Genomic DNA, 20,501 nt, shown 5'->3' on the forward strand with positions numbered 1-20,501 from the left:
CCAACTCAAGCCAGAGGGAAAGCATGGGAAGCTGGTGAAGGATGCAAGCCCCTCCCACCCGGTCTACTGAAATGGAGCTGGAGACCAGAGCACATCCGGCCTGCTTTTGGTCTCCCCATGACTGGCCTCATCCACCTTGCAGTGAGAGACTAAGAGGAGCCTTGAGGAGATTTCACTTTTCACTCAGAAAGGTTGACAACAGCTGGATGCTAGACGTAGTCTATATGGATTTCAGTAAGCCCTTTGATAAGGTTCCACGTGGTAAGCTGCTCTGGAAGGTTAGGTCACATGGAATTCGGGGGAGCTGGCAAATTGGATACCATTGGCTTGATAGTAGGAAGCAGAGAGTAATAGTGGAAGGATGCTTATTGGACTGGAGACCTGTGAATAATGGAATGTCTCAGGGGTCAGTGCTGGGCCCATTGCTGTTTGTTATCGATATCAATGATTTGGATGAGACCTATACATCTCAATTTCCACATTCATTGTTTTTTGGGGTTTATTTGGAGTGTGAACAATTCAGAAATAATACAATGAACAGTAGACAGGAGCTAATGCTGGAAGAAATCCATCTGCGCAGTGACATGGGGAGGCCAAAAGAGGGTGCCAATGTATCACATTCTATCCTCTTGTGAAGCAGTAGCCCTGGTTCAGGGGACTCCAGCCTGAGAAAGGAGCCTTTCATCAGACACAACAGGGGGAAAAGGCAACTGGTGACAGGGATACTGACAGCTTACACACAGAGATTGACAGGCCATGGTGGGCGGCACGGTGGCACAGTGGTTAGCACTGCTGCCTCACAGCGCCTGAGATCAGGGTTCAATTCCCGCCTCAGGCGACTGACTGTGTGGAGTTTGCACGTTCTCCCCGTGTCTGCGTGGGTTTCCTCCGGGTGCTCCGGTTTCCTCCCACAGTCCAAAGATGTGCAGGGTCAGGTGAATCGGCCATGCTAAATTGCCCGTAGTGTTCGGTAAGGGGTAAATGTAGGGGTATGGGTGGGTTTCGCTTCGGCAGGTCGGTGTGGACTTGTTGGGCCGAAGGGCCTGTTTCCACACTGTAATGTAATCTAATCTAATCTAAAAAGTAACCATACAAAACACTGACAAATTAAACAGTGCGGGACAATCTGAATTTGTTCACTTTGAAATGGAGGACAAAAGAACAAAGTGTTATTTAAATGTACGAACGAGTTGGAGCGAAGGGTCTGTTTCCGTGCTGTACATCTCCAACATTCTGTGTGCTGGTGCATGAGACAAAATTTAGCTTCCAGTGGGAATTTCACCCTGTGAGGAATTGAAACTGGGAGAAGGAGAGATCCTAGCCGACAAAACAGAATAGAGGACAATGGGAACAGCTTACCCCCAGGTAAGAAAAGAAACCCAAGACGGTGGAAAGGAGAGGAAATGCCTCAAGTGTTCCCACTCCTCACTCACTTTCTTTGACCTTCTCTGACTCACTCTCTCACAACACACACTCCCTCTCAACATAGGGTGGCACGGTGGCTCAGTGGTTAACACTGCTGCTTCAAAGCACCAGGGTCACAGGTTCAATCCCAACCTCGGGTGACCGTCTGTGTCTGCATATTCTCCCTGTGTCTGCGTGGGTTTCCTCCCATGGTCCAAACATGTGCAGGTCAGGTGAATTCGCCATGTTAAGTTGCCCATGGTGTTAGGTGCATTAGTCATGGGTCTGGGTGGGCTACTTTTCGGATGGTCGGTGTGGACTTGTTGAGCCAAAGGGCCTGTTTCCACACTGTAGGGAATCTAATCTAATCACTCTTGTCTCTCACACACACTCTCTGACACAGAATTGCTTTCACATACACTGTCTCTCGCTTTCACACACATACATTCTCACATCTATATGCTGACTCTCATGCCCTGACCCATTTTCTCTCACACACACACTTGAGCAGGCACACACTTGTAGAACTTTACAAACTCACCCCCTCACAGATTCTCACAATCTTACAGATAGTCCTCACACACCCTCCAGCACTACCTATCACTCAAACAAACTCAACCACAAACTCTCCCTCCATCAAAGTCACACTTACACACACTCTGTCACACACCCTCGTGTGTGTGCATTATGGCAGGGAAGGGTGGGTGGAGGTTTAAACTATTTCTTGGTCTCTGTGTCACCAGTTCCCCCATCACAGCCCTCCCCACCCACCCAGTACTCCTCACAGTCAGCATTTCCAATAAGGCAGACATTGAGAATGGAAAGCAACACGTTTATTGCATAAGGTGAGCGGCCCAGTGAATCATGATAAGCAGAGAGCAGGCTGTGGAATTGATGTTTGCATTGACGTCCATGTCCTTCCTGTTGGGGGTGCTGGTCGGGTGAGGCTCCTGCAGCAGAGAGAACGGGGAGTCGGAGGGTCCTGGGAAGGTGCTGACTAAAGTGCGCCGAACAACTTGAGGAAACACGGGTTGCAGTAGGGTTTGTCCTTGTGCTCCTTGAAGCTCCCCAGGCTGAGCTGCTTGAGGCAGAATGCACAGACAAAGTGCTCTGGGTGGAACCTCCGGCCCAGTGCCGATATGCAGCGCCCGCTGATGGGTTTCTGGCACCCGCTGCACAGTGTCCCCTGGCGCTGGTGCCAGTGCAGCTCGCAGTAAGGCATCCCATTCAGTTCGAAGAAACTGGCGCCAGCGAATGGGGTGAAACACTCCTGGGGTGGGGTTGGGGGCGATAAAAGAGAACGGGAGCAGTTACCCTCTCGTACAGTAGGATGCAGCTCCGAGCCTGCCTGGCCCCTTCAACCTCACACACTGAGACAGAAAGGAAACCGGATCACTCTCTTTCCCCCCCCCCCCCCCCCCCCTTCACCCTTCCACCCACTCCTGATGTTTTCCCTACAGACTGGAAACAGGCCCTTTGGCCCAACAATTCCACACCAACACTCACCCACCCAAACCCAAGCCCAATTCCCATTACTCTATAGTTACCCTTAACTAATGCATTTAACTTAGGCATCCCTGAACACTATGGGCAACTTATCATAGCCAATCCACCCTAACCTAAATATCCTTGGACAATGTGGGTAATTTAGCATAACCAATCCACCTTAACCTGCACATCATCTTTATATCAAAGATGGAGCTACAGGGAGAGGTGGGATAGTCTGGGGCTGTTTTCCCTGGAGCATCGGAGGCTGAGGGGTGACCTTACAGAGGTTTATAAAATCACGAGGGGCATGGATTGGATAAATCAACAAGACTTTTTCCCTGGGGTCGGGGAGTCTGGAACTAGACAGTATTCATTGTGAGAGGGGACAAGATTTAAAAGGGACCTAAGGGGCAACTTTTTCACGCGGGGGTGGTGCGTGTATGGAATGAGCTGCCTGAGGAAGACGTGGAAGCTGGTACAATTACAGCATTTAAAAGGCATCTGGATGGATATATGAATAGCAAGGGTTTAGAGAGATATGGGCCAAGTTCTGGCAGATGGGACTAGATTGGGTTGGGATACCTGGTTGGCATGGAGCGAAGGGTCTGTTTCCATGCTGTTTGGCCCTATATCACCCACATCAAGGCTTTGTCTGACCCCTGACACTTACCCTACACACAAAGCACTCTGGATGCCAGACACTGTTGAGTGCAGATAGATAATTGTCCAACACCGGGTGATCACAGCTGCCACACTTGGGAGCGAACATGTTGAAATAGTCCTTGCGGCAGTATGGCTTCCCACCTTTCTCATGGTAACCTGGAAGGGAAGAACGAGAGAAGGATGTGACGCGTGGGAACGGGGCAGTGAACACACAACCTTCTGACCCGGTACAGGGCGGGAGAAAGCAAGAGAGGATCAGAGGGATCTGACACCAGCGCATCAGGCACAGGGCCTGACCTTCAGCTCCATCAGCTCTCTATACCAATCCATTCGGAGATGGCAGGACAACATTTCCCAAGCAGGTTGGGTCTTAGAACCTGGGTCTCCTGGCTCAGAGGGAGGGAACTACCACCGTGCAGCAAGCAACTCACCCCAACATTCAAGCCCATTAGCAGTGTCAGACCTGAATATCGGTTATGGGCCATAGCAGCCTTTCTTGGTGATGGGCTGAAAATGTGTTGCTGGAAAAGCGCAGCAGGTCAGGCAGCATCCAGGGAACAGGAGAATCGACGTTTCGGGCATAAGCCCTTTCTCCTGTTCCCTGGATGCTGCCTGACCTGCTGCTCTTTTCCAGCAACACATTTTCAGCTCTGAACTCCAGCATCTGCAGTCCTCACTTTCTCCTACTTTGGTGATGGGTCCGTTTTCAGTTTCAAGAATTTATCTGCCGGGACAACACTCTACCTCAGTGTTCCCATAAAGGGGAAAGCACAGAGGATGGAGAGAATGGCCTGGGCTGATTTCTTTCGTACTGAGAATGCCATCCACTGGCTGAATTGTCTCTCCATAACTTTTGACCTTTTTAGCTCGGGGACTCAGTGGTTTGTACTGCTCTCTCACAGAGACAGGGACCCAGGCTTCGTTCAGCCATGATCTTATTGAAAGGGACAGCAGAATCGATGGGCCACATGGCCTACTCTTGCATCCAGTTCTTATCATCTGATTTTGAGGCACCATCCGCGGCTCAGGGCTGGAAGGTTTGGTTTCAAATCCCACCCATTTCTTATGGCCGTATGACGCAGGGTAATAATGATACTAAGACCATAAGGCCATAAGAGCAGAAATTAGGCCATTCAGACCATCGAGTCTGCTCCGCTATTCATTCATGGCTGATACATTTCTCAATCTCGTTCTCCCACTTTCTCCTCATAACCCTGGATCCCCTTGATACTCAAGAACCTATTCAGCTCAGTCTTAAGTAGACTGAATGACCTGGCCTCCCCAGCCTTCTGTGCCAGTGAATTCCATGGATTCCCCACTCTCTGGCTGAAGACGTTTCTCCTTATCTCCACCTGCCCTTTACTCTAAGGCTGTGCCCTCAGGTCCTAGTCTCTCCGACCAATGGAAACTTCTTTCCAACTTCCACTCTGTCCAGGCCATTCAGAATTTTGTATGTTTCAATTAGAATGCCCCCTCATCCTTTTGAACTCCATCCTCAAACATCCCTCATATGTTAAGCTAATGACAGTAACAAGGGATCACTATCATCTGGAGTATCTCTTGGGGGTGTCACAAAACTGGTCCAATTTTTCTAAAAGCTGTTCCATTTCTCAACAATACTGTGTCCTTGGTATTTTTCAGAGAGGTAATAAACCGCTCCCGGTGCCAATTAGGCTGGTTTGGTACAGAGATTAAAGGGCATTGAGAGGCCTTTTTGTTTATATGTAAACAGATGAGACTTGAGACTAAAATGGTCATGTTTTAGTAGTGACCTGTATAATGAAAGGGGAGTGGTCTACTCTGGCTGAGCAGTTTAGTTCAGTCCAGAACTAGTTGGGAGTCCAACACTGAGCTGTGTGGAAATTCCTTCTCTCTCTCTGTATCTGTCTCTTTCTCTGTCTCTCTCTCTCTCTACTTCTGCTCTTCTAACTTCAACCTGTAAGCATCTGTTTTTCAAGAGGGTTTGCTTATTGGGACTGTTGTGTATATGCGGAAGAGCATAATTAGGTCTAGTTTGGATGGACTGAGTTCTATATTCTTTATTCTGTCCTTTGTGTAAGATCGTGAAGAATTTTTTATTTGGTCTGTTTTATAATCTGGTAGTCAATCTCGCTAACTTACTCCAGGTAATTTTCACTGTACACTTACCGAAACAAATTGCAAAGTTACAGTCTCGGCTGCCTGCTTAAGAATGTTTTGAGCGGTCTGGCCTACTCCACAACAGGGGCAAATCAAAATCTCAGCGCACCACTCTCAGCAGGGTGATCAGTGACCACTCCTGAAACACTTACCCTCACTTCCGAATTTCTCACCGCAGTGAGTGCAGAAAAAATGGTCCGGGTGCCAGGTTTTATCCAGCGCCGTGAGCACCTTCTGTAAAGTGGAAAGCGGAGCAAAATTAAGAAGACAGGTTTCACCCCGACAGAATACGCAGAAACATTCCTCTCAGGCTTCTCCACAGATGGCCTGAGGATCAACAAGGCCAAATCTTACAGGGAAAAAAAAATAACAGAAATCAGCGGAAAAGCTCAGCGGGTCTGGCAGCATCGCTGGAGAGAAATCGCAGTTGACATTTCAGGTCCAGTGACCTTTCCTCAGAACTGATGGTATCCAGGGAAAATGTCGGTTTACATGCGGAAGGTAGGGTGAGGGGGGGAGGAATAAACAATTGGTGGGGGAAGAGGCCAAAGGAAGAGAAGAACAGTTTGACCGACAGAGGAGTGGATAATGATCTGACTGGGAGGGGGAACAACTGGTAATGAGGACTGTTGGTGGCTAAGGAGCAGTAGGGTGGCTCAGTGGTCGGCACTGTTGCCTCACAGCACAAGGGACCCGGGTTTGATTCCACCCTCAGGGCGACTGTCTGTGGAGTTTGCATATTCTCTCCAAGTCTGCGTGGGTTTCCTCTGGTTTCCTCCAAAGATGCTTAGGTTAGGGTGGATTGGCCATGTTACATTGCTCCATAGTGTTCAGGTATGTATAGTTTAGGGTGGATAGGCCATGCTAAATTACCCCATAGTGTTCAGGGATGTGTAGGTTAGGGTGGATTGGCCATGCTAAATTACCCCATAGTGTTCAGGGATGTGCAGGTTAGGGTGGATTGGCCATGCTAAATTACCCCATAGTGTTCAGGGATGTGTAGGTTAGGGTGGATTGGCCGTGCTAAATTACCCCATAGTGTTCAGGGATGTGCAGGTTAGGGTGGATTGGCCGTGCTAAATTACCCCATAGTGTTCAGGGATGTGCAGGTTAGGGTGGATTGGCCGTGCTAAATTACCCATAGTGTTCAGTGATGTGTAGGTTAGGGTGGATTGGCCGTGCTAAATTACCCATAGTGTTCAGGGATCTGTAGGTTAGGGTGGATTGACCGTGCTAAATTACCCCATAGTGCTCAGGGATGTGTAGGTTAGGGGGGATTGGCCATGCTAAATTACCCCATAGTGTTCAGGGATGTGCAGGTTAGGGTGGATTGGCCATGCTAAATTACCCATAGTGCTCATGGATGTACAGGTTAGGGCGGATAGGCCATGCTAAATTGCCCATAGTGTTCAGGGATGTGTAGGCTAAGTGCATTAGTCAGGAGTAAATGTAGGGGAGTGAGTCTGGGTGGGATATGTTCTGAGGGTCGGTGTGGACTTGTTGGGCTGAAGGCCCTGTTTCCACACTGTCGGGATTCTTTGTTCTGTGTAACAATAGGTCATGTGAGAAAGTGAGGACTGGAGATCAGAGTCGAGAGGGTGGTTTCGGAAAAGCTTAGCAGGTCAGGCAGCATCCAAGGAGCAAGAGAATCAATGTTTCAGCCAAAAGCCCATCATCAGGAATTAGGGTTGAAACAGTGGCAGCCAATGCTGTAGGGTCCCGAAACTCCCGAGAACGCGCTGTGAACCCGGAGCTCTAAAGGAGAGCCAGACCAGACTGGAAGCATTAACCATGTCCCGCAGTGGGGCTCAAAGTGGACTTACGTCGAGAATGGGTCCACCACAGTATGCGCAACGAGGGCAGAACAAGGCGTGATAATCTTTCTCGCAGTACGCCTGGCAATCGCGCTCGTAAAATCCCCTCAGCCCGATCTCATCGTTGCAGTGTGCGCAAACAAAATGCTCCGGGTGCCAGTTCATACCCAATGCTGTGACAATCTGGGAAAGTCCGAAACAAACATAAAGTTCATTGCATCAGTTAACGGTGCCTCCAGGCAATTGCTGGCTCACTACGTGACCGCGAGACCATGAGGCAAAGGAAGAGGAGGAAGCTCTTCAAATCCTCAAGCCTGCTTGGTCATTCCATAGGATCCCGGCTGATCCTGATGTTCCTCACATCCACTTTCCTAACCTTAACCCCTGATTCACCCCCGCCAGACCCATCAAGAACCCATTGCAACCCTAAATGTACTGATGAGGGCCAAGCGTTGGATGTCGTTTATCCAGACTTCAGCAGCGTTCCAGATGGGAGACTGGGAAAGCCTCTCTGGCCCAGTTGTCCCCGGATGCCAGCGGAAGAGCGGGACTCACCGTGCCGATGATTGGCTTCTTGCAGGAGCCACAGAGCCCCTTGGCGTCGGTGCTGACCCCCAGCTGGTGGAGGTCAGATTCCAAAGCGCCCAATATGTGGTCCAGGTTCGTCTCTGCTTTCGGATGAGCGGCTTCCTTGGCGGGAACGGGCGGTCTCTCTTCCAGCCCGCTCAGATCAAGGCTCTGAGGGAATAGACAAGTCGGAGTTCAGCATTCCGGCCGGGAATCTGACCCCACCCACCCCCCTTCACCGCCCTGCTGAGGATCTGGGACAGGAGCACATAGAGACCGGGGCGAAGGGCGCCCCCAGAATATCCTCCAGAACCGTCAGGTCAAGGAGGAGTGTGGGCCTGAGGGACCGGCAAAGTTTGCCGAAGTTAACGAAAAGGCAGACGCAGCAACCCCGTGAGTTACACGTTCATTGCCGCCAATGGTCTGTTAACAGCACAGCATTTCTATGGCTGGTCAATTTCAGTTTCTGGTCAATGGGAACTCCCAGGATGTTGATAAGTGGCTGGATGGGGAGATTCAGTGATGGTGATGCCATTGAATGTCAAGGGGCCACGGTTCGATTCTGTCTTGGTCACTGCCTGGCACACCTTTGGCACAGACAATACTTGCCACTTTGCCTTTCCAAACCTGAGTGACGCCCTGATATGGTTCATTAGCTTATCACGACACCTTACACAATTGAGGTTAGCCATGATGTCATCAAGCTGTTGGGCCGCTGACTTTGGACTCAGGAGCTGGGTTTCCGTGGTAACCTGAGGACCCTCCGCTACCTTGCTGCAAGAGAAATGGAAATGCGATGAGTAAACGCTGCAGGTTTGGCGAAGGTCCGTCGAGCAGAATTGAAGAGACAGTGATAAAACTTGGACTGGTACAATCCCATCGCTGTACCGTCAACACGGTCATCCTCCTCATTGACATCATTGTGATGAACAGCTATTGCCAACTTGAGGGGGATGACCTGTCCACCTTGGCGTTGGTGAGGTGAAGGGGTACCCAAAGTGGCCTTAAGGGGGCGCCATTTTACCCTTGCCACCCCTGCCCTGTATCATGCAATCATGAGGGGCGTAGATAGAGTGAAATGGCCAAGGATGCTTTCCCCAGGGTGGGGGGAGTCCAGAATCAGGGGGCATAGGATTAAGGTGAGAGGTCAAAGGTATAAAAGGGACCCAAGGGGCAACTTTTTCACATAGAGGGCAGTGCGTGTATGGAATGAGTTGCCAGAAGAACTGTTTCAGTCTCTGTGACTGTATGACAGCAGGGATGGGGAAGGGGTCAGAGTTGGGGGCGGTGGGGAGGTTTGGAGGTAGGTGGTCGAGCTTCTGAAATGATTTACTCATCCTTGTTACCCACGAAGCTGTGGGCTAGCCCACCTAACCTTGCCCCAGGGTTCGGAATCTGCTAGCAAGTAATGATAAACCAAAGGGACAATTCCAATCCATCTGCACTGGGGGGGGGAGGGGCAAAGGAATGGGTGGAAAGGTGTTGGAGACTGCAGAGCCACCTCATCCTGGAAGGGACTGGTCTCTCAATCAAAGATCTTCTGACCAGAATGGTTGGATTTACTGAGGCTGTGAAGTAGGGATGAGCGAGGGAAACCCCTCCTCCAGAAACTAATGTCGATAGATGGCGTTCATCTGGATACAGGAAAGATGCTATCGAGCTGGGAGAGGGGTCAGAAGAGATCTTGTCGGTTATGGAAGGTTTGAGTTGGAAGGAGAGGCTGGACATCTTGGGACTTTCCTTTTTCACCGGGGCGTTGGAGGAGGGGGGGGGGGAGGGGGCAACCTGATAGAAGTTTACGAAATACTGAGTGTAGGTGGATGTTAATGGCAGCGGTCTTTTCACGAGGGTGGAGGTTTTAGAGACTGGGGGCGGGGGCACATTTTTAAGGTGAGAGGAAAGAGGTTTAAAAAAGACAGGAGGGGAAAACATTTTACGAAGGGGGCGGTTCGCTTCCTGAGGGAGTGGTGAACGTGGGCACCATTAGAATGTTTAAAAGGTAAGGCCAAGAATAGGTAGGTAATGTTTGGGTATATGGGAGAGGGGGAGGCGGCCGGGGTCAGATCAGTTTAGGATGATGTTCAGCATGGACTCTTTGCAGAAATGTCTTGTTTCCGTGCTGTATGACTCTATCACCACCGTTTACAGAGATATTCTGCAAGGGAAGCATTGCTAAGCCACTGCATTCATTGCAAAAGGAGTAAAGGTGCAGATATCGCTGTCTGTTGATTGGATTTTGAAGATTTTAATCAAGACAGACAGAGATGAAAACCACACAAGGCAAGGGGACTGTGTCTCCAGCTTAATAGATGTACCTTATCACCGAGAAAGGGGCGGAGGGGAAGTGGGGGGAGCGGGGCGACTTGTGACACGATGAGTAATTAGATGTTGAAAATGTTCAGCCTGATTTAATGTAAGATTAAATCTCAAACGTCGCAAAAAGAACTGCAGAATGGCAAAGCAGAGATATTTGCGAGGTGACACCGAGGGATGTGACATTAGCTGCATAGGTCATCAATGCAGCTGGTTCAACTGGACTCACTGGTCTCCTGTGCAGTAGCATTTAATTAGTCTTTAAACTTTTATCAGTAAATGTTATTAAAGGGAAGAAATGGGCTCCCTTAACTTTGTGACGATACCACGGCCTTAAGAGGTGCACTTTGTCCCCTGGTTTGCTTTAGTGAAGAGAGGTTGAGACAGAGGTGTCAGTTGGTCTAGTCAGAGCCAATAAAGTAATCAGTATGTGGGGCTTTGAGGTTTTTTTTTTAAAGTTGGGACAATATAAGAACCTGAACTGGTGGGGTCCAGGTCTGCCAGAGACGAGTTTTAGTTTGAGCTTGTAGCAGTTGATGGGTTTGGAAGCTGCAGTGCAACTCTCCCTGCTCCTCTATCTCTCTCTTTCTCTCCCTCTCTCTCTTTCTCCCCCCTTTCTCTTTCTCCCCATCTCTCTTTCTCTCTCACCCTCTCTCTCTCTTTCTTTCTCTGTCTCTCCCTCTCTTTTTCTCCTTCTCTCTCTCTGTCTCTTTCTCACCCTCTCTCTCTTTCTCCCCCCCTTTCTCTTTCTCCCCATCTCTCTTTCTCTCTCACCCTCTCTCTCTCTTTCTTTCTCTGTCTCTCCCTCTCTTTTTCTCCTTCTCTCTCTCTCTCTCTTTCTCACCCTCTCTCTCTTTCTCCCCCCTTTCTCTTTCTCCCCATCTCTCTTTCTCTCTCACCCTCTCTCTCTCTCTTTCTTTCTCTGTCTCTCCCTCTCTTTTTCTCCCTCTCTCTCTCTCTCTCCCTCTCCCTCTCTCTCTCTCTCACACACACACAGATTTCTCTTGATATTTTTCCCTCCTGGACTGGAGAATGGCCTGTGAGACAATCCATTTTACTGAATTTGCCTTTGCCGAGGGTGTGTTTATGGGAATGTTCTGTATTGGAACAATTACTGTTCAGTAGTTGAATAATCTCTTATTCTGCTAAGTTTTCCAATTGACTTATTTCAACTACAGCGGATGAATAAAGTGTGTTGCGCTTCAAGCCTGGTAGTTTGACCAATCCAATTGCATCCAGAACGCAATGTCTAGAACTTGCCTTGAGATTAACAAAATGTTAGAGTCTAGGCTATCCTCTCCATATATTTTTGAGGGGGTTTAGTCCATAACAACTTACAAGAAGCGATGTTCATTCCAAAATACGAACCATTATAAACTCCTTTGCTCTGCTGTTCCTTAATGAAAAGAAACGAGCCTTTATCTTATGACACTAGGTTTTAATTGAATCTGTAAGGAAAGGTGAAATAACGATGCAACTTTGTGGTGTTGTGTGTATTGGATAGCCCTCATTAACGATGGTACAAATTGAATTGAGCATTAAGAGAGAGGATTGTACAACTTCCAGTGGGATTATGGCTGCTCCGATTGTAACTTCACACCCCTGACTAGCAACCACCACAACCACCTCCCCCCTGCCCCGATAATTTCTCTTAAACTTCTGCTTAAAAATAATCTGTCAAGGAATTCCAGCAGGTCGAGCTAAGGAGTGACTGACCTTTTATGCATTGCTCAAGGCTGCATTTGTATCTCCTCATTCGGAGCACCCATATGTCTCTTCGTGATCGTGACTGCCTACAAAGGAGGGGGCAGTGGGTTGACCAACACATGCACGCTCTTCAATCAGGAACATTTTATCCTCAATGGAAGCAGCACAAGTGGTCCACACTCACCTGCCAACTGGAGTACTTCTGTTAACTTCATCTCCCGTGACCTTTGCTGCTTCGTTAAATCGGGTCTGGTAGACTACCTGAAAATGGGAGAGATGTGCAGAGCCCACATTAGAGGCGGTAAGCATGCAACGGTCAGTAATTTATCTCAGCGGCTATCCCTGTCACGTTGCCAGACAGATCTCTGCAACTACAAGGGGTGGAAATCTGATTCACCACCCCTCCATCCACCCATTGCAGGAGCAATGTCCAGATTTTGAAATCGAAAGGCATGGGAATATTTGATCATTGCATTTCCTGTTTTGACGCCCACTCAAAAATGTCAGTCCAAATGCATGACCTCCCGGCTCAGAGACAGGAACACTTGCTGCGGTGCCCCATTCATCATAAATGTTTTAAAAAAACTTTTTTTATTAAACAATTTTTCTTCACCTGTCCAGAGATGTTACGCCTCTGGCCTTGAACCCGGGACTCCCGTTCTAGTGGTGTGGACCCTGCCACTGCACCACAAGAGGGACACCCTCATCAAATTCGTATTTTTTTTTTATTCAACCTATTTTTCCAATCAACCTGTTCAGAGATATTATTGCACACACCTCTGAAGCAAGTGAGACAAGAATCCAGGTCTCTTGATCCAGGGTAGACGCACTACCACTGTGCCAAAGGAGGGCCCTCGTCGCCTTTTTTTTAATTTAACCTATTTTTCCAATCAACCTATTCGGAGATTTGATTGCACACACCTCTGGACTAGGTGGGACATGAACCTAGGGCTTTTTAATTCAGGGGTAGGGACATTATCACTGTGCCATAAGAGGGCCCTGATCATTTCTTTTTATAATCAACCTATTTTTCTAGTCAGCTTGTTCAGCGGTGTTATTTCAAACGTCTGGAGCAGGTGGAACTTCCTAGTCCAGAGATAGGTACATTGCCACAGCGCCTTCATCATCCTTGTCAGGAGATGAAGGAGAATAGTTTCATGGGCATGCAATTTACCTTAAAAGCCAGCGGGGGGTTATGGAGGGATGAAGCAGACTGACCCATCAAGCGATATATTCCAGGGCCAGCAAGTCCTAACGTGGGACTTGAACCCTGCATACATTCAACACATCAAGAGATAGGTGAATGACCCTCGGGTCACAACACCGTAGCACCAACCGTCGCCATTGGTCAGCCGCGGACTACCGTTGTTCCGAGAATTCTTACTTGTAAGAGCACTGGGTTGGATGCATCGGGTGCCTGGGGACTGCTCTTCGTAGGGCACGCTGTGATGAGGTTAACATCCGAGGAAGCTTGCGGGGTCGGGTCTCCTTCCCGGCTGCTCACTGACGTTTGCTCGAGTTCGGCCAACAATAAGTCTAGAAGCACATGGACCAACAGACGATGATCTGAGTTCGCCATGAGATCCCATTCTCCAGCCCGATCAATGACCCGGACGTCAGCTGAAGAAATCTCACTGACCCCCTTCCTGGGGTTTCCATTTCCGAATGAATGCACTGTCCACCCTTTAAGCTTCACCCAAGGGGGCACAGCACAGAAGGAGACCGTTCGTTCCCCTGGTTCCTGTACTGGCCAATCATCTACTCTAACCCCATTGTGCAACCAATTCTAAATAATCATCCAATTCCCCTCTTCAATGCCTCGATTGAACCTGCCTCCCCAACATTTCCAAGCAGTGCTTCCCAGACGCTGACTACTCTTGTTTAAAAGTGCACTTCCTCATCTATCCCTGCTTCCATGGCCTCCTCTTCCTTGTTCCTCTCCACAGTCCATCATTTCCTTTCACTTTGATTAGCTTAAAATCCATTAGATTCCCTACAGTGTGGAAACAGGCCCTTCGGCCCAACAAGTCCACACTGACCCTCCGAAGAGTAACCCACCCAGACCCATTCCCCTACCCTAAACTTATCCCTGACTAATGCACTATGGGGTAATTAGTATGGTCAATCCACGCTAACCTACACATCCCTGCACACTATGGGGTAAATTAGCATGGCTAATCCACCCTAACCTACACATCCCTGCACACTATGGGGTAATTTAGCATGGCTAATCCACCCTAACCTGCACATCCCTGGACACTATGGGGTAATTTAGCATGGCCAATCCACCCTAACCTCCACATCCCTGAACACTATGGGTAATTTAGCATGGCCAATCCACCCTAACCTACACATCCCTGAACACTATGGGGTAATTTAGCATGGCCAATCCACCCTAACCTACACATCCCTGAACACTATGGGTAATTTAGCATGGTGAATCCACCCTAACCTCCACATCCCTGAACACTATGGGTAATTTAGCATGGTGAATCCACCCTAACCTCCACATCCCTGGACACTATGGGGTAATTTAGCATGGCCAATCCATCCTAACCTGAACATCGTTAGAGTGTGGGAGGAAACCAGACCACCCAGAGGAAACCCAAGCAGATTCGGGGAAAATGTGCAAACTCCACACAGTTGCCCGGGGTGAGGCAGCAGTGCTAACCAGTGAGCCACCATGCCACCTTCCTGTGGGAGGAGCCAGAGCACCCTGAAGAAACCACGTAGACACGGGGAGACAGTGCAAACGCCACTCCCGAGTAATCATTCCTCAAAGCTTCGCCACCAGTGCCTTGGCTATTTCTACACTCCATTCCTTCAACGTCCTGCCACGCATCTCATCCACTCTCAGCGCCTTGTCAATTTTAAATCCAATACCCTCCTCTTTATTAATTTTGAACACTTGCAGTGACAGAGTTTCGTCTTCTGTCACCATGATCCGTGCAGTATCTTCCTTTTTCGTAAAGGCAAAACATTTGTCTCACAGGTTTGAGTTCAGAAGTTCAAAATAACATTTGCCTTCCTAACTACTTGTTAAAATTCCCTGTTGCCTTCCATGAACGGGTGTACAAAGACCTCTGTACATCCACACATCCCGATAATGTCACCATTTAAATAAGACAGCGTCTTTCTGTTTTTCACATCAAAGTGTATAGCTTCATGCGCTGTCACAGTTTTTTTTTTGCCCACTCGCTCAACTTGACTGTATCATATTGAAGACTATTTGCAAATCTCCTCACAGCACACAATCCCACCGAGCTTTGTGCAAGTCAGCAACCCTGGAAATGTCAGCTTTGATCCCCTCATTCAGGTCATTCATCCTTAGTGTGAATAGCTGGGATCAAGCACTCATTCTTGTGGTACCCCGCTAGTCATTGGCGACCACTTGGAAAAATAGCCATTTAGTCCCACTCGCAATTTCCTTGCGGATGTCACTAAATTGATCTTAATCATCTGAGCTAGCGGGTTGTGGAATGGCAGATGGAGTTAAATTTAGATACATGCAAGCTGTTGCATTTTGCTATGACAAACCAGAGCAGGATTTCTACTGTAAGGCCCTGGAAAGTGTTGTTGAACAGAGAGGCAGAGGGGTGCAGGTACATAGTTCCTGGCAAGTGGTGTCATAGGTAGTCAGGGTGGTGAAGAAGGCATTTGGAATACATTGAGTATTGAAGTTGGGATGTCATGTTTACAGCTGTACAGGACATCAGTGAGGCCACTTCTGGAATACCGCATACAGTTCGTGTCACCCTGCTAGAGGAAGGATGTTATGAAACTGGAAAGGGCTCAGAAAAGATTTACAATGATGTTACCAGGACCAGAGGTTCTAAGGAGCGGCTGGATAGGCTGGGACTTTGTTTTCCCAGAGGGTAAGAGGTTGAGAAGTTTATAAAATCATGAGGGGCATGGATAAGGTGAATTGCAAAGTTCGTTTCCTCAGACTAGGGGAGTCCAGAACTAGAAGGTATAGGTTTAGGGTAAGAGAGGAAAGATATAAAAGGGACCTAAGGGGCAACCTTTTCACGCAGAGGGTGGTGCATGTATGGAATGAGGAGGTGGTAGAGGCTGGTACAATTATAGCAATTAAAAAGCATCTGGATGGGTAGAAAGGTTGGAAGGGATATGGCCAAAAGACAGGTAAGTGAGACTAGTTCAATTTGGGAAACTGGGTTGGCATGGATGAATGGGACTGACGGGTCTGTTTCCCTGCTGTATGACACTCTGACTCTTAATCCTTGCTGACATATGAACTCCCTTCCACACGTGCTTTAGCTTTGCTGACTATCCTCTTATCAAGAGCCTTCTGCAAATTCAAATACTCCACCTCCACCCAATCCTCCTTTAGACAATTCTGACAGTGCAGACAAAGGCCGTTCAGCCCATCGCGCCCACTAACCCTCTGATGAGCAACCCAACCATATCCACCATATACCATGGCCAATCCACCCTAACCTACACATCCCTGAATACTATGGGAAAGTTTAGCCTGGCCAATCCATCCTAACCTACGCATCACTAAACACTATGGGACAATTTAGCATGGCCAATTCACCCCAACCTGCACATATTTTGACTGTGGGAGGAAACTGGAGCATCCTGAGGAAACCCTTTTTGAACAAGGGAACCACATTTGCTATCCTCCAGTCCTCAGGCAGTATTCCTGAAGATCAATGCCAAAGACTCGGCAATCTTTTCCCTTGCTTCCCAGAGGATCCTAGGATAGATCCCATCCGGCCCAGGGGACTTGTCTATTTTCACACCCTGCAGTATTTCTAATACCGCTTCCTTGTGAACCTCAATCTCTTCTAATCTAGATGCAAGTATCTCTGTATCTTCCTCACCAACATTTTCATTTTCTATAGTGAACACTATCGAAAAATATTTAGTTAGTGCTTCCCCTATCTCCTCTGACTCCACACACAACTTCCCACTATTATCCTTGATTGGCCCTAATTTAACTCTCATCATTCTTTTATTCCTGACATACCTATGGAAAGTTTTAGGGTTAACCTTGATCCTATCCGCCAACAACTTCTCATTTCCCCTCCTGGCTCTTCTAAGCTCTCTTTTTAGGTCTTTCCTGACTTCCTTGTAACCATCAAGCGCCCTAACTGAGTTTTCAATTTTGTCCTAACATAAGCCTTCTTCTTCTTCTTGACCAGGGATTCCACTTCCTTAGTAAACCACGGCTCACGCGTTCTATACCTTACTCCCTGCCTCACAGGTACATACTTATCGAGGACACACAGGAGCTTTTCCTTGAATAAGCTCTACATTTTTAATGTGCTCATCCCCTGCAGTTTCCTTCCCCATCCTACGCTTCCTAAATCTTTCCTAATTGCATCGTAATTTCCCTTCCCCCAGCTGTAACTCTTGCAGTATACCTATCCCTTTCCATCACTAAAGTAAACTTGACAGAATTGTGATCGCTGTCTCCAAAGTGCTCATCTATTTCCAAATCTAACACCTGGCCTGTGTAGGTTAGGGTGGATTGGTCATGCTAAATTACCCCATAGTGTTCAGGGATGTGTAGGTTAGGGTGGATTGGCCATGCTAAATTACCCCATAGTGTTCAGGGATGTGCAGGTTAGGGTGGATTGGCCATGCTAAATTACCCATAGTGTTCAGGGGTGTGTAGTGGTCATGCTAAATTGCCCCATACTGTTCAGGGATGTGTAGGTTAGCGTGGATTGGTCATGCTAAATTACCCATAGTGTTCAGGGATGTGTAGGTTAGGATGGATTGGTCATGCTAAATTACCCCATAGTGTTCAGGGATGTGCAGGTTAGGGTGGATTGGTCATGCTAAATTACCCCATAGTGTTCAGGGATGTGTAGGTTAGGATGGATTGGCCATGCTAAATTACCCCATAGTGTTCAGGGATGTGTAGGTTAGGGTGGTTTGGCCATGCTAAATTGCCCCATAGTGTTCAGGGGTGTGGATGTTCGGGTGGATTGGCCATACTAAATTGCCAAATAGTGTTCAGGGATGTGTAGGTTAGGGTGGTTTGACCATGGGAAATTCCCATAGTGTCCAGGGATGTGTCGGCTGGGTGCATTCGTCAGGAGTAAATGGTCTGGGTGGGCTACTCTTCAGAGGCTTGTTGTGGACGTGTTGGGCCAAAGGACCTGTTTCCACACTGCACAGATTCTATGGTATGTAACACTCTCGCGTCTTATCCCTGCTCCAGGAGATTGGATTGAGTTTGGGTGTCTGCTTCCTTGGGAGGGTTGGACCCTCTGGTGAGAGGTGTGGAGCTCAATCCTGACGGCTTCACAAGCCGGGATTGAACGTGTTAACTCCTGAGGGCTGACACCAGCTGCCAGCCTGGCAGGGATGGCTGACTCATATCGAATCCCCCCCCCCCCCCCCGTCAGAGGAAGTGAGAGGACCACAAAAGGAAATCGGTTGTTCATACTGAGCATTGAGCTCCTGCAAACAGCTACAAGAGGAAACATCAGGATTGTTCATTGCAACCGATATCTTTTCAATGAGTCTGACACCGGATCCCAACTTGCTCAAGGGTCCAGCAATTTGCCCCCAGCATTTTTTGTTTGGTTTTTTTTTTCTTTTCGCGAAGCATTTCACTAGATTTCGCTCACGGTCTGCTTTGCCGCTCACATAAGTATCTGCGATCAAAATCAGAAGCAAAACAGATGAGCACACACAACCGACTCTGAGAACGTACTATTCTCCAGTTCGGAAACCGCAGCCCAGCAGAACTAGCACTCCAACTGTTCGTGTGTTTCCGTTCACAGAATTTTGTTGTTAAATAGGAGCAGTGACAACGGATGATTAATCCAGAAGCCCATTTCAAAACCGAAATGTGAAAAGAGACGTTTCAATCTCCAAACGTGCGCATTGGTGGAGTTTGTACGTGATGAATAACTTCGAGAATTGGGAACTAGCCCTGATCGGTTGCTTCAACTTTTGTAGAAAGATCGTGTTTCACGACCTTTTTTAAAAAAATTCACACGCAGGACGTGGGTGTCCCTGGCTGAGCATCGCATTTATTGCTCCGTCCCTAGTTGCCCCCCCCCCCCCCTTTCAGAAGGTATGGGGCCGGGGAGGAATGGTTGAGCTGTCTTCTTGACCCATGTGCTGTGGGTAGGTAGACCCACGATGTCCCTGAGGGAGGGAATTCCAGGATTCTGACCCAGCCACACTGCAGGGACGGTGATATATTTCCAAATTAGGGTGGTGAGGGGCTCGAAGGGGAACTCGCCAAGGGGGCGGTGTGAGACGCTGTGTCCTTGACACAGGGAGAGGATAGGACACTTGATGCGACTGTATTGAGCAAATCACTGACACAGAAAAGTGTACTGTTTCCACCGACTCCCCTCACAAGAGTTCAAATCACAAGCTTTGGAAACTCCCTTTCACTGCCTCCTAGTCTTTTTTTTTTCTCCCCATTACTGTAACTCTCTCTCTTTCCACAGGCAGGTGTTATTGGTGACTTACCCAGTTCGTCCATGGGGGCAAGGGCAGAAGGACAAAAATCTTGCCCTCTTGACTGCTGTTACCCTTGGGTCGTCTCTCTGGGCGGAGGTAGTTGGACTCTCACCTCTCTCTCTCTCTCTCTCTCGCTGTTCTCCGCCTCTCAGGAAATGCAGACTCACCCCACTTTGACTCATACGGCGCTGATCTGAAATCCGGGGGAGTCAGTTGAGTCGGAGGAACCACTCCTTCCCCTCCATTCTGCCTCCCAGCCTCTGATTCCTGACAGTCATTGGCCATTCGGCCCATCGAGACCCCTCCCTCTCGCCTTACTGAACAGGGCTGACCCACCTATCCCACTTTTCCTCTCTCGGGTACCTTCAATACCTTTAGCCTCTAGAAATCTAAGTCGTCATAGAGATGTACAGCACAGAAACAGACCCTTTGGTCCAGCCCATCCATGCTGACCAGATACCCCAACCTAATCTCGTCCCATTTGCCAGCACTTGGCCCATATCCCTCTAAACGCTTCCTCTTCATGTACCAATTTAGATGCCTTTTAAGTGTTGCAATTGTACCAATTTCCACCACTTCCTCTGGCAGCTCATTCCAGATATGCACCACCCTCTGGGTGAAAAAGTGCTGGAAAAAAAAATTGGTTAGATGGTGGTTGAGTTCCAGGGATAACTGGACGGATTTTCAATTTTTTAACTGTGGATATCTGTGATTCTGTTTCTCTCCTAAATATATTACGTTGCTTCTCGGCCACTGTCTGAGTGAAGATGTTTCTCCTCATCTCAGTCCAAACTGGTTTCCTGAGGCTGTGACCACTTGCTCTGGACGTCAGAAGCCAGTCAAAAAAAAAACACCTAACTAGTCCAATCCCATCATCCAGCAGGTGGCCTCTGGCCTTTGATACCTTAGCGCACAACTGAATCTGGCAAACGGGTTTTATTATCTGAC

At 48.4% G+C, this 20,501-nt stretch overlaps 1 protein-coding gene across 1 annotated transcript; it reads right to left on the reverse strand.

Annotated features, from left to right (window-relative positions):
• Nucleotides 1-2,219: 2,219 nt before the first annotated feature.
• Nucleotides 2,220-19,718, reverse strand: LOC122548062 (leupaxin-like). The gene is made up of 9 exons (XM_043686628.2): nucleotides 19,563-19,718; nucleotides 13,480-13,631; nucleotides 12,280-12,356; nucleotides 8,750-8,849; nucleotides 8,064-8,246; nucleotides 7,518-7,691; nucleotides 5,847-5,928; nucleotides 3,563-3,711; nucleotides 2,220-2,674 (listed from the first exon to the last, which is right to left on the reverse strand). The coding sequence occupies exons 1-9, from the start codon at nucleotides 19,573-19,575 to the stop codon at nucleotides 2,402-2,404; spliced, it is 1,203 nt and encodes a 400-aa protein (XP_043542563.2). The 5' UTR covers nucleotides 19,576-19,718; the 3' UTR covers nucleotides 2,220-2,401.
• Between the last annotated feature and the right edge of the window lie 783 nt (nucleotides 19,719-20,501).

Source organism: Chiloscyllium plagiosum, unplaced genomic scaffold (genome assembly GCF_037043375.1).
Source record: "Chiloscyllium plagiosum isolate Xiang-an unplaced genomic scaffold, Cpla_swu_hap1 HiC_scaffold_40, whole genome shotgun sequence".
Taxonomy (NCBI): Eukaryota; Metazoa; Chordata; class Chondrichthyes; order Orectolobiformes; family Hemiscylliidae; genus Chiloscyllium; species Chiloscyllium plagiosum.

What these genes read in the sequence shown, in the direction of transcription:
- LOC122548062 (XM_043686628.2), bottom strand. An exon ending in CCAACCCAGTGCTCTTACAA is followed by an intron (nt 12,357 to 13,479) that starts GTAAGAATTCTC and finishes TCCCATTTTCAG; the next exon opens with GTAGTCTACCAGACCCGATT. An exon ending in AGAAGCCAATCATCGGCACG is followed by an intron (nt 7,692 to 8,063) that starts GTGAGTCCCGCT and finishes GGACTTTCCCAG; the next exon opens with ATTGTCACAGCATTGGGTAT.